At 37.7% G+C, this 14,649-nt stretch overlaps 1 protein-coding gene across 2 annotated transcripts in view; it reads right to left on the minus strand.

The window, feature by feature from the left end:
* Positions 1-14,649, minus strand: part of SERPINI1 (serpin family I member 1) — a 69,063-nt gene that overhangs the window by 41,631 nt on the left and 12,783 nt on the right. The window contains exon 2 of one of the 2 annotated variants that reach the window (XM_028103019.2): positions 12,832-12,986. The exons of the other annotated variant lie outside the window; for it this stretch is intronic. Within the exon in view, the coding sequence (XP_027958820.1) occupies positions 12,832-12,919 (88 nt within the window). The 5' untranslated portion in view covers positions 12,920-12,986. The remainder of the gene's footprint in view (positions 1-12,831; positions 12,987-14,649) is intronic. 2 annotated transcript variants of the gene reach the window in all.

Raw genomic sequence — 14,649 nt, forward strand, 5'->3', positions numbered from 1 at the left:
AACAAACTTTAAAAATCATATATGGTATAATGAGACAATGGGGAAATGACTAGGATAAATGGAAATGGACACTTTATTCTTAGATAGGAATATTCAAGATCATAAAGATATTACTCTATACATTTAGTGCAATTTCAATAAAAATAGCAACCTTTAAAAATTAGACAAGCCATTCTAAAGTTCACATAGAAAAAAATTAAGCAAGAATAGCAAAAAAAAAAATTCTGGGGAAAAAATAACAGTGATGAGATACTAAAATGCATTTAAAAACTATAATATTTAGAAGAGGGTGGTGAGAAATATAATTTAGTATATAATAAAACTTGGCATGTCCAATCATTGGAGTAGGAGATCATCCAGTAAGTGCTAACTGGTGTTGGAAGAACAGAATATCTACATATTAAAAAATAAAGAAGATAAGTGCTTTGTACTTTAAATCGAAATAAATACCAGATGGGTCAAACTTTAAAAGTAAAAATCGAAGCTTTGGAATTCCAAGGAGAAATCCTGGGAACTTACAAATATATTTATATATAAGTATACACACATACACATATATTTTCCATACATAAAACATGTATATATACATACATATGTGTGTATATGTTACATCTACATATGTAATGTATATATGTATATGTACTGTTTAAATATTTAAAGAAGTATTACACACACACAGTGTTGAATTAGAAAAGGCCTAAGTGTGACAAAGACTGGGAGCCATTAAAGAAAAGATTAATATGACTATAGGCAAAAATTAAAAATCTTTACGGCAAGAACATGAGCAAAGTCAAAGGCAAGTGGCAAACTAAAAAATCTTAAATTACAGATAAAACGATAATTTTCCTACTTTATACAAGACCACTATAAGTCAATAAAACTAACAAAAGTCCTATGGAAATTAAGCAAAGGACATGAATAGATCTTTCACCAAAAAGCTCTTAAACACATAAAAATGTGGTCAAACTTTTTGATAATTATCACTTAAAAGTAAAACTACACTGAGGTACCATTAGTTACATACCACATTGATAAAAGTAATATTAAGGCCTTAACTCTTAATATTTAAGAATGACCCTAAGGCCATCTGACTTGGAGAAAAAATGGATGGGGCAAAAAAGCAGTAACCTCTTAGAAATCCTAGAACACTCCAGTAATCTCTAGGATTAGTGTTATGGTTCTATCTCACACGAAGCTCACAACATCAGATGATCTCTCTAATCCAGAATGCAATGGAAAACTAGAACAAACAAAATCTTTAAGTTTTCAAAAATAGTCAAAAATAAAAATCCATAAAAAGACACATTTTTTTTGAAGCTTGTATACTTGACTCAGAAGGGTATACTTTGGTCCCTACTCTTGAAAGCTTACTTTTATTCTATATGCAATCCTAACATAAATGTTTGTTTTGGTTTGGTTCCCCATCTTTAGCAATTAAAATAAAAAAAAAATAGAGGGCATCTGGGTAGCTCAGTCGGTTAAGCATCTGCCTTCGGCTCAGGTCATAATCCCAGGGTCCTGGGATCTAGTCCTGCATTGGGCTCCCTGCTCCTCGGGGGGGGGGGCTGCTTCTCCCTCTGCCTCTCTCTCTGTCTCTCATGAATAAATAAATAAAATTAAAAAAAAAGAAAAAATAGAGAGAAAGGCTGCTGGAGACAGGCACAATGACTTTAGGAAGAAGCCGCAAAAAAATATTGTTCTACAGTCAAAGAAAAACTATGCAGGTCTGACATAAAGACTGAAGGCCAAGGACGATTTACTACAGGCACATTACCTATGAGAATCATGGTATTACTGCAGCACCCAGTGTAAGATATTCATGAGGATGCCTTTCAGCCATCTCAAAAATAATTCTTACCCTGTTCAGTACATCCCTCCATATGGGATGTCTGATATATGTCTGATAAACTACCATAAGCCATCAGAAATAAAATATTGGGATATTTACCAAGATACATTTCATTTGTCTGGAAAACTCAATTGTACAGTAAAACAAATTTCTCCTGGGACACAACTAACCGGTGATATGACTGTAGTTTAAAAGACAAACAATAAATTGTTATTGGTGTGCTTTTGTTTTTTAACCCACAGGTCAGATTTTCCAGGCTTCAATAATTCTGAATTGAATAAAACCTAACTTACCTTGTGATTACTTACTAAGGAATAGTTCTGTGGGTTTATGACCTTATCACAGAACATGTCATATTTCAAAATTACTTGCCTTAACGTAATGATGTTAATGAAATGAAATTATATTCATATTTGAATCTGCATGGCTTAATAATGGCAGTAGTTAGCATTGTCTGTTGATGGCTCTCTGCAGTGTTTATGGTAGGAAGGCTCCCTTTTCAATTTTCTTTTTTGGGTTGTGCTTCTCTTTGATGTTCCTCACTTTTTAGTAATGAACATGGATGGCATTTTAAAACTCCTCAAGTATTTTTTTGCAATGAAGCTACTCTACTAGGCAACAAAAGATGTCCTCAGAGGGGCGAGTTACTGAGAATCTCGTAGGATTAGATAGCCTGTGTGTAGCCTCTAAGGATCATTAATATCATTAATGTGAGGCAAAAGTCCCAGACTAAATGGCTTCTGGGGAAGCATAATTTATTCAGAATGACATGACTCTAAAATGTTTTTATAACCTAATATTAAAAAGGGAGCTAATAAAACTATTTCTCTAAATCAGCACTTCCCAGTGTGTGGTCTGATGTGGGACTTCCCCATCAGAATTTCCCAGGAGAGGAGGAAGATGCAGGGTAGGGGCCACATCACCAACCTCTTGGATCAGAAATTCTAGACATGGGCCCCAGTGTGTTTAAAAGGTATTTCAGGGGACTGTTTGACATACCCAAGTGTGAAAACCAAGTTGGTAAGATACCAACGAGGATATGCGGTGAGCTAATTAAAATGAGGCACTTCACAAGCCAGCTCCTTTACTCCTTTACAATGTGTGTTGGGCTCCTATGTTTATTTAGCGCATTGCTTGGTCTGTCTGCCCTTAATATTTGCTGAATGAATGACTTATGTATAATATCTTCACTCACAGAAGAGCAAACTGAAACTTGGAGAGGGTAGGTAGCCTAAGACACTCTGTTTATAGTGAGTAGAGACTCGGGGCTGGTATCAAAGCCTAGGCGGCTTTCCCTCAACAGCCCTACCTTGTCGTGGGTCATTGGATTTGTTTGTAAAGGAGACCTATGCCAACTTAGTCTGTTAACACTCAAATCCTCAAAAATCCCTGTAGTGGAGTTTATTTAGAAAATATAATAAGTTATATAATATTTTAGAATGTGATAAATATCCTGGGGTGGAGGGGTGGGGACAACTCAGCAAAACAGGATAAGGGAGTGAGAGGGTGATGAGGCCTATTGCAGATTTTTTTTTTTTTTTTTAGTTTCAGAGGTAGAATTTAGTGATTCATCAGTTGCATATAATACCCAGTGCTCATTACATCAAGTTCCTCCTTAATGCCCATCACAGAATTAATTATCCCTCCCCCCATCTCCCCTCCAGCAACCCTCAGTTTGTTTCCTAGAGTTCAGCATCTCTTATGGTTTGCCTCCCTATTTTCATCTTATTTTATTTCGTAATAAAAAAGATGAGGAAGGCTTCACTGAATAGGTGAAGGGCCCCTTCAAGGTCCTGATAACTAGAGCCAGAGGCCAGGGTTTAGCAAGAGCATATGCCTGAGGAAGGAGTGTGTCTGTTTGGTCCCAAGATCAGCAAGAAGCCAACCCAGGTGGAATGGAGAGGGCAAGGAGGAGAGTGGGTGGCTATGGAGGAATGGGAAGAGAGGATCTAGGACCTGAGCAAAGACAGCCCCTTTGAAGAACAGAGAAATCTACCAGTAACTGGATGGACACTAGTCAGAAGAGGGTCTACTTTGTTTGCTTGTTTGTTTGAGGTACTAAAGAAAACAGGATGCTCGTCTCCTAGTAGCAATGCTCCAAGAGAGGGGGGATTGATGATTCAGGAGAGGGCACTGTGGAAGGGGAGAGAGGATGAGCACCTGTGTCGAGGTAGGGGGTGGCCTTGCATAGAAGCACAGATAATTCATCTACAGACACAAGGCAAAAGGCAAAGTATGTGCATACCAATGCTTTTGGGTGGGGAGCTGTGTTAGCAGGAGACTGTGGAAGATTTTTAATGGGTTCCCTTTTCTCCATGAAATAGGATGCAGGGTCATTAGCTGAGAACAAGCCAGGGAGCAGGTGCTAGAGAACCTGCCTTCAGAGCATTTTTCACTGCGCTTACTTGTATATAAGCACTGAACTTGGTATTTCTGCTTAAACATATGGAAATATCTTATGCACATACTCTTGCCAAAGCAGCGTTACTCATCTTTGGTTAGAATTAGCTTGGAAAGTAAACTGTGCAAGTAATGAATTTTGAAAAATAAATTAATACAGATTGAAAACTTTCTTGTCTGCTCCCACTTGTACTGTTAAATTTATTCTCTCAAAGTTATTTCATGTTCTGAATGTCATTGAGGAATTTAGTAGATCACTGAGCTGCACCCCAGAAGTGGGCTTCCAACCATAATTTAATTGGAAGGGTTGTAACTAAGTTTCACCATATGGGACTGCCAGATGTAATCAATGCAATATAAGTTTGAAGAAGACATTATTGAGTGTGTCTAAGCACATTTTATAAGCAATGAAAGCTATCATTTATGCAACAGAAATCACTCTAATGTCTTATGAAATTAGGACATCAGTAGAATATGTGTTAGAGGGTTAATGTAGATCAAGTAATTTTGGTTGAAAGATAACACACTATTTAAAGACAAACATTAGTCAGATAATACAGGTATTACTCACCCCTCCTCCACCCTAACACATCAATCAAATTTGTAAGGCTAACATGGCTTAAAGTTTTTATACTAATACAGTTAATGATACACTTGGAAGCTGAGACAGTTGGGACTTTAAGTTTATTAAACAGAATATCTGGGCAAATTCCTCAGTCATTAAGTAGAGGCCCACAAAATTTTTAATCTGGGCCAATGAATAGTTTAACATGCTGAAATTGCCACCCCTGTACTTCTACTTTGTTCTTTGGACTCTTCAAGACTTAAATGTGTTGCAACTCAGTGGCTAATCTTGCAATGAATAAACTTATAACAAAACTGTGATCCCAAAAGTCTATTACTCACATACCTGAAGGCAGGCTCAGAACAACAACAACAAAAATCATACCTAAGTAAACCATAGAAGCAGTACTGTTTTCCCTCCGCTCTGGGTTAGGCTGAAGAGGGCTCTTGTACAAGCAAAGAGTTCATTGGCACTAATTGTGTATCAGGAACTGTACTACTATTAAATCTTGCTGAAATACAGATGCAAATATCCTGTATGCTATCAAAACAATGGCACTCCAAAGCCAAAGATTCAAGACTATCCACCATTCAGAGATTAATCCTCTGGTCTTATTCTCCCTGACTTTGGCCACTGTTATTTGCACAATTGTGGTGAATAAAACATAAATGTTAACACCTTAAATCATCATGATGTTGAACTCATCCCCTGCAGAGGCTAATGAGAACATATGTGTGAAACCAATGAAGGAAGGCAAATTCAGGTCCTTTGAACTGTATAATCTTTGGTCAGATTAGATAAATACAGGAGAGATGTTCCACTTAAATAATCCATACAGTTTAAGCAGATTAAGGATTTTAAAGCAGTTAAGACCACACATGTGCACGCACATGTGCACTCCCCCCCCCGCCCCCCCGCCCAACACACACAATTTAGAGCAAGGCTACCAGAACTGAAGACTCTCCTGCTGCCAGCCTATGCATTTTCAACCCAGGAATAGTGTGGGAGGATTGGAAGCCTGACTTATTCTCTGGTCAGTTGCCTTCCTCTGCCCTGGTGTCAGGACAGCTTATGATGAGTTCCAAAGCCAGGTAGGTGCATCTTCTCTTGACTTCAGTTGTCTAGCTGATGGCTGGTTCTTCTCCTACCAGAACCATTATAACTTTAGTAAGATCTGATTGATGCCACCACACAGAGGAATTGATGAGGATAACCAGCTGGACTACAGGGATATTCAGGCAGCAAGATAAATTTAGGCTTGCCAGTGAAGTAGGATGTAAGTAGATTCTAAAACAATCCCCAGAGCAAAGTCAATATGAAGAAACTGAAGTATACTTTTCAATAGTCTGTAAGTGGCCTTTCACTGGTGCACGGGCACTAAAAGTTTACAGAAAAGTAATAAATGGGACCTCGAGGATGCTGGGGTTCAAGGCCAATTCTGTTGTACTTGCTGCCATCTTTAGAGGCTGAGTTACTACAGTTCCTGCTTAGAATGATATTTCTAGCCCTTTCCCCCTGGTTAACTTCTATTGCTTCTTCATAACCACCTCATTGAAGTTGGTCCCCCAAAAGTCATTTCCACTTTTGTATGCATAGTGCTCAGTACAGGGTTTTGACTAGAAGATTCTAAACAAATGTTTGTCGAATGAGAGTAAGAGAGAAATAGCTATATTTATGGAATATGAATGAAAAGAAACTGGATTAAGAGTAGGAAGACTTGAACTTGAGTTATAACTCTACCACTCACTAAGCAGCAAATCTTTTCCTCTTGCTGTTTCCAAGTCTATTAAGTGGGAATAATAATGCCTTCTCCATCTTCTTTGTGAAGCGGTTATGAGAACAGAGGGGCTATAGCGAGAAAAACGAGATCTAACAGAAACCTGGCTCCATAATGGGCAGCCTTAGGCAAATCACTGAAATGGCTGGCATGTATTTCCTATGTCAAGTGTAGATCAAAAAACTTCTCTATTCCTTAGGCTTCTTTTATAAAGGGCCATTCAAATGTCAGAAAGGGTTATGGCCTTTTTATTTATTTTAAAAAATATTTTTAAATTTTAATTTGAAATAATTTTAGACTTATAAAGACATTGAAAAAAAGCAGAGTTCCCATATACCCTTTACCTAGTTTACCTAGTTTCCCCAAATGTTAACATCTTACTTACAACTGATGCACAATCATCAAAACCAGGAGATTAACTTTGATATGTTACTATTAACTGATGTATAGTCCTTATTCAAATTTTTTCCAATTATTCCATTTCCTTTTTCTGGTCCTGAATTCTATCCAGGGTCTCACACTGCATTTAGCTGTCATGTCTGCTTAGTCTCCTCCTTTATTTGTTTGTTTGTTTATTTATTTATTTATTTATTTATTTTTGAGAGAGAGAGAGAGAGAGCATGTGCATGCACATGAGTGGGGGGCGGTGAGGACAGGGGGAGAGGGAAAAAGAGAATCCCATGTAGGATCCACTTCCAGTGCAGAGCCTGATGCAGGGCTCAATCTCATGACCCTGAGATCATGAACTGAGCCAAAATCAAGAGCTGGACACTTAACCAACTGAGCCACCCAGGCACGCCAGTCTCCTCCAATTTTTTTAAAAAGTATCTTGTGGGTAGATATACTAAGACTGCAAATATCCTATTTCTCAACATGTTTTTGGCCACTAATTTTCACATCCATTGATTATTCTTATCTGCAACAGTTAACAGGGTTTTTGTCAAATGGTGATTTTTCTACTTCCATTATTCTTTGTACATTCATTAATTGGAATTCTACTGTAAGAAAGAGCTATCCCTTTTCTCTCATTTACTTATATATGCAAATTATTTATTTGTAGCAGTATGGATTCATAGGTATTTATTTTATTCCATGGGTTATATAGTCCATCACTATCATTTATTTTACTTCTCAGGTTGTCCTAGATTTGCTATGGCCTTTTTAGATGGCTCAACTCACACGAATCAATGCCTTGCTAAAAATCAATCTACCCCAAGACATGCTTGTTTGGAGATGTGGCAGATGATAAAAAATTAAAATGTATAGCTGAAAAAAAATGTCTGGGGTATCAAGGACACAGGGATCCAGATACCACCAGCTCCAAAAATGAAGACAAAAGACCTATAGGGATACAGAGGTTCAGGGTACCGAATTTCCTAGACGTTTGTACTCTAGCTGGTGATTTACCCATCTGGCCATTGGCAAGAAGGGTGTGTATGGACATTTATATCCCTGGTTCATCTGAATATACGGAGGCTGGCAAGAAGTATTTAAAGATCAATAACTATATCTTATGGTGTGTATGTACGTATGTGTGGGTGAGAGAGAGAGAGAGACAGAGAGAGACAGAAAGAGAGAGAGATTATTACCAGTTTTGGCTACTTTAATGCAAACTTTCTGAAAATAGATAAAGCCAGTCTTGAGTATGATTTGTGTAACATAAATCCCTGTGCAACAGAGAGGTGATCGTGTTTGTTCATAAAGTTACTTATTAATTCATCACACACTTATACTTTGAATGTTTAATATGTCCCTGGCACTGTGCAAACACCATAAACAATTACATACTGTCTTTAGTGACCTTGAAGTTCAGTGGAACTGAAGTCCTTTCAAAAAGCTGAGATGTTCCAGGTGGTCCCAGGAAAAGCTCTTGGCTTTATTGGTAAAAAAGGAGGGTTAGTCTTGATCTTTAAGATTCTTTTCAGCAGTAAAGTCATTTGATACTGTGATTCACTAATTTGATTATTTAAAAATTGCTGTTTAATGTGCCTTTCTCTCAAAATATCCTAATCAGTAATAGATGCACTTTTCTCTTTAATAAATCCTTTGTAGCTGTTTAAATACTTAATCTTACAGAGCTGATCCCCTATGGGTGGAAAATCTCATTTACATACAGCCCTGGACTCTGTTTTTCACACAGAGGCTCAGACTTGTGACATGAGAAAAGTCAGTGGAGACTCAGAATACACATTTTTAAAGTCAGAGGCAGAGAGTTGGTTGCATATTGCAGTTACTTAGTTTCCTTCTTTTGATTAATGGAAATCAAATAGCTAATCTAAATAATTATAGTGGTGGACTAGAAATTGCTTTCATGGCTATAGCTGCCATATTAATTACAAGGGGCATTTGCTTATCTACCTCTTCCAAAATCAGAAAGATGACTTATCCTATGACTGATGGCCAGATATACTCACTTGGAAGTTTAATTTTTTAAAAAATTAGAAAAACAGTATCACCTACTCATTTTAATAGCAAGTAATAGCTAGTACGATAATCTCAGAGGTTACAGAGAAAAATAACAGATGAAAACCAAGATATTTTTAAAAAGACAATTTATGTCACATCAAATTCACATTTTATATTTGCTACAACTCCAAGTATGAACAGTGATATTGGTCTGCATTATACAAGGTTCCATTCCTAACCACAGGCTTCTTACAGTTCCCTGTCTCCCTAACATCTTAACGTAAAATAACAATGAGCTCATTTGAAGGAGTCTAATGCTGTCATTTAATTTCTTTAAAACAAGAACTTATTTTCACATGTAAATTGATTTTAAAATATTGAATCTATCAGCATGATTGGTTACTTGCCAACTCCAAATCAGAGGTGAAGGTGTGTTGCAGATAAAAAAAAAAATCTTAACTTACTCTAAAACGAGGTCAGTTTAGAGGGATTACAATACCATGTGCTTTCTTTTAGTTTCTTAATTAGGAAGTGCTTCCAAACTACTGTCCTGAAAAACATTATAGATTAAAATTTATCATTTTTCCCTTTACAGATACACTTATGAAACGAAGATGGGGGTTATATGTGTAATGCTTATTGTGAGAGGTATGACCTAGTAACCTGTTAGACTTGAAAGATTAAAGCACAAGTGGAGGAGTAGATTTGCTGAATGAATATATCTTGAAAATATTAGTTCCGACAACAGAATGGCTCATTGTGCTGCCTGAGGCTGCAGGAAAGTTATCAAAGATGTTTGTGAACAGCAGGAAAGGAAGAAAAGAAGTAACTCAGGAAGGCCAATGAGGTTAGGTGGTCAGTCACAGGGAAAGAGAAAGTGCTAGAGGGAATCCAGGAGGCACCCAACTACTGGAACCTGGGGGTGGGGGCTGGGGACAGGACAAGGTCAGTTTAACCTTGAAACCCATGGGTGGGCAGGTGTGCAGACCAGCAAGGAAAGACTGAGAAATCCTAAAGTGGAAGGAAATGAAAGGATTTAGTTGTTCAAATCCGGGAGCACTGTAGAGCGGCAGCAAGAAAATGACAAATGCTACAACTTGTTACAACTCCAGGGAATCGTAAGGGTGTGTTCAATTAACTTCTCTTGATATAGCTCTACCAGAAGTAGTTTTACTTCTAATGGATTCATCTGATTAGTGACATTCCCAGGGTGTCCCAAAGATGTGTAAATTCAGATTTTGCACTGTGGATCTTCTTAAAGCCAGGCCATAAACCTTAATGTTATTCTATGTTGACATTTAAAATATTCAAATTTGAACAGCCTCCATAGACTATAGAAAGAACAGCTTTATGCTAGAAACAGCAACTTATGAAAATATATGCTCCACAGAAGTAGGGCACTTTGAATTGCCTAAATATTTCAATTGCATAAATAATCCAAATGCTTGTAAACATTTTACAATTATAGACCAGTAGAGGGCTTTAAGAGGCACTTTCATCTATCCTGATTGTCTTAGTTGCATCTCTGTAGCCAGGGGTCTGGCTGGGATGTGTGGCTCTATTGGTTGATGAATTCCCACTGCTCCAATTTCTGGGATTTGTGGACATCCTGGGGTGATTCTAACCCTCATCCCTCTCTCTTGCCTGGATTTCATGCCTAATTAACTGACATAAAAATGATTGCAGAGCTCACAAATGCTTAAACTGTGATAAAACAAAGGTAAATGTGGCATACCTGAGTCTCTTCCGATCGGTCATTGGAAGTATAAATAGGTCCCTTGAAAAAGGAGCTTGAAGTAAGGTTCATACATGATTTCAGAAAGGAAGAAATCTACTCTCTTCCCTCCTTTTCCCCCTTTCTAAGAAAAAATTATGGACTAGCAACTGTCTAGAATTTAATCCAAGGTAATAGATCCAGAGGAACACTCTACCAAGCACACATTCTGGTATTTCTCACCAAGAGAAAGACAGTAGCACTGCCATAGAATCATTGCAGTTCCATTTACACACACACACACACACACACATACACACACACACTTTTGACTAACAACATTAACAGCTTTCTGACATACAGCCGTCATTTATCAGATATTTCAGTGACACTGGTTCTGCCTAGTTCTGCCTAGAACCGGGTGTTTCTTAACCTTTGCTTTTGCACACCCGAGGAAGAGAATATGTTCAAGAATAGCCACTCTGCAGTAGGCAGTGGAGGTGAGGCGAGTGAAGTTTAGGTAGTTTGAAAAGAACCTCAAAGGTTAATGCACCCATCTCACTGCCCCTCATTCTCAATCTTTGTGGGAGCCCAGAGCTTTAGAGAATCAGTGGTGTAAAAAAAAAAAAAATCAGAATTATATTTTGAAGATGTTAGGATTTCTGGCTTTTATGGAGTACCTGCTATGTACTAGGCACTTAACTATGTTTGTTTTTTAATTGTACCCCTTGTCATGAGACAAGAACTTTGCAAAGGAGGAAACAGAAGTTCATTCATTCAACAAATATTTATTAAGCATCTACTATTTACCAAGCACTTTTCTAGGTGTTGGGGATACAGTAGTGAACAAAAGAGACAAAGTATCTGCTTTCAAAGCTTATAATTTAGGGCCTCAAATAGTTGTGTTAACTCACATGAAGTAAAGATGAGATTTGGAAGCAGCCCATATTCCATGTACTATGTACCATATTTTAGAGGACTGTCATATCACAACCTCTTCTGAACAATCTAGTCTTCTTCAAGTACAAACATCCAAGATAGACTGTTTTTCACTTTAAGCAGGTACCATCTACTATGTTCTGGGCCCTCACAGTGGTGAGCACAGTAGACAAGGGCCCTGCCTCATGGAGTTTACACCAACCAAATAAATATACATGCAAATATCTCATTGCAAATTGTGTTAAGTGCAATGAATAAAACATATTGTGCTATATGAAAGATTCATGGGGGCCTACTTCCTATTGGAGAGGGGATCAGGCAAGGCCTCTCTGAGTGAGGATCACGTAGACTGAGGGCTGAAGGATAAATAAGAGTTAAAGAGGGAAGCAGTATTCCAAACAGAGGGAATAACATGAAGGCTCAAGGGCAGGGAAGAGCTTTGTGACTGCGAGGAACTGAAAGAAATCAGTAAACAAAAGGGAAAGAGCTGTCCAGCTTAAGTAGGTAGGGACCAAATCATATAGGGCCTTGTAGGTAGCAAGGAGGCTGCATTTTCCTAAAATGTAGAACAATTTAAGAAGCTGATATTTACAAAATGGATTATAGGGAGTCCAGAGTATAAGCCTAAGGACAAATTGAATGGTTATTACAACAATCTACGTGAAAGGAGATCACAGCTGTACTGATGTAGGTAGAAAAGGAGCAGACACATTCTGGACATTCTTACTGAGAGAGACTGGACCGACCATAGGTAACAGAAAGGAAAGATGACTTCCAGGGTTCTCCTAGACCACTTGGTTGGGTGAGGGTGTCCTTCTCTAGATGGAGGAGGTTGGACCAAAAACAGAGAGGGTTGAGAGAAGGTCATCAGGAATTGTGCTCTGGTTAGATAAATCTGAGATGCCTACATGACATCCACTTTGGGAGTTAAGGAAGCTGTTAGATAAACAAGGTTAGTGTTCAGAGCACAGGTCTGGGACAGAGATATATTTGGGAGTTGTCAGCACATTTCAGGCTATCAGGATGGATGAGATTTCCTGCAAGGTGTGCGGGAGATGGCCTATGGTGAAGCTCTAGGAAATTCCATTATGTGTAAGACTTGGGAGGATAAAGAGAGAAAATTATCATCCATGTGAGAACAGGGCCTGGCAAAAGGGACACAAGGCATGTTTATTACTCACCTGGAAACAGTTTCCCTTGAAAAACACATTCCCAGTTTGGAACAATACTATGTAGGTTTAGAATAGCTGATGTATTAGGTTGAACCATGTGAATTGCCTTTTTTTTTTTGGTAGGTCAAAACCAGTCAAATCTTGGCAACTTCATGAAGTTCGACCTAATGCAAACACAATTTGGAAAAAACCCATTTAAATCATGGGATAGTTTACAGTTCTAAAATGTTGCCCTTTCACATATGAAAAGTAATCTTTTGCTTACATTAGAGGCTCCTCTATTACCTGAGATATTGCAAGAGACATTAAAACAAATCATACACACTAATGCTATATACCACTTACCCATTAGTTCTACCCTGACAATCAGGCTGACAGCCTGAAAATGCCATTGACAACCTATCACCATATTCTGACTGTTGAGAACCCCAGGAATCCTATTCCCTGGTAAGCACATTCAGCAGGGTAAGCACTTGCGATTTCACACATCTCCAATTTTCCGTCTGGCTTAAGAAAAATCTCTTCACCAAGTTGTCAAGACGTGCCTTTCTGACAACCACACTTTTTTAGTTTTGCAGTTTTTCCCCCCTCTCATTTATATCATTGAGAGGGTTTACACTGAATCATTGTTAATCTGTCTACACATACAAATTAAATAGTAAACAGTCAATTAAACAGTTTATTGGAAGTAAACAGGCTCTGAATAGGACTTAAGGGCCTAACAAATAAATGTAACTTTCACAGCAACAAATTTGGCTGGGTTGTGAAGCTTACTTCCTGGGTTCTAAGGTTTGGTGTTTTGGTAGGAATTCTGGATCCATTTGATAAATGAAATCTTAAAGGTTTTCATTTACAACTTATTTTGATGGGGAAAAAGAAAACATTTCTTAAAATATCAGCTGGTGTACTATTAAACAAATACAAAAAGAGAAACTTGTGGTGTTGTCAGCCTTACAACCAAATGCTTGTCTTGTATAAAGATAGCAATTACTCTGGTTTGTTATATATGGTTACTGATTCTCAGGGATGGATTGATTACTCATGCTAGTTAGCTAACTGAACATTATGTTCCTATAAGGGTAAAATACAGAAGTAATATTTTGTGGCACTCAGAAAGCAGGTATCAAACCAAAAACTAAAATTTTCCAAACAGGGTGACATAAAAGGAAGGTGATATGAACATAAACTAGAGCAACAACAAAAATTTTAAGACTGAAAAAAGAGGAAATGAGACAGAATTTTAATTAAAGTTGACTTCTTTGCTCTGAAGGCAAAGGGATATTTTTACATAGTCATGTATCAATGTCTCAATAAGCCATTACTTTTTATAATATGAACCAAACTGAATGCAGATGAATAAATACAATCCCCTTAAGACAAACAGATTTAAATGCTTCAGTAGATTCATAATTGTTGCTATCTCTTTAGGTTTCTAAACTTACACTTTAACGTGATAAAAATATTAAAATTCTTCCATCTTAACCATTTTTAAGTGTATGCAATTCTTATTTTTTGAACAATTATTCTCTTATTGCTCAGCCTCATGACTTTCTTAGTCATTCTTCCTTAGCCATTCCCCTTATCTTATTCCAGGGGTCACAAACTGAAATGCGTACAGAAGCCAGAGACGTAAGGTAAATGACCCTAAGTAGCCCCATATAAGACAAAAGGGAATGGTGGTGATTGTGGAAAACTGGTATTGAAATACAGTAGGCGGACACAGACACACACAAACACACACACAACTTACCTGTGGGCTGACTTCTGACTTGTTTTGTAATCTCTGCACAGTAGCTAACACAGGGACAAAAACTGTTGTGTATCCCA

This window comes from Eumetopias jubatus, unplaced genomic scaffold, assembly GCF_037043125.1.
Source record: "Eumetopias jubatus isolate StellerSeaLion01/CBP00866 unplaced genomic scaffold, mEumJub1_p1.0 scaffold_1, whole genome shotgun sequence".
Taxonomy (NCBI): Eukaryota; Metazoa; Chordata; class Mammalia; order Carnivora; family Otariidae; genus Eumetopias; species Eumetopias jubatus.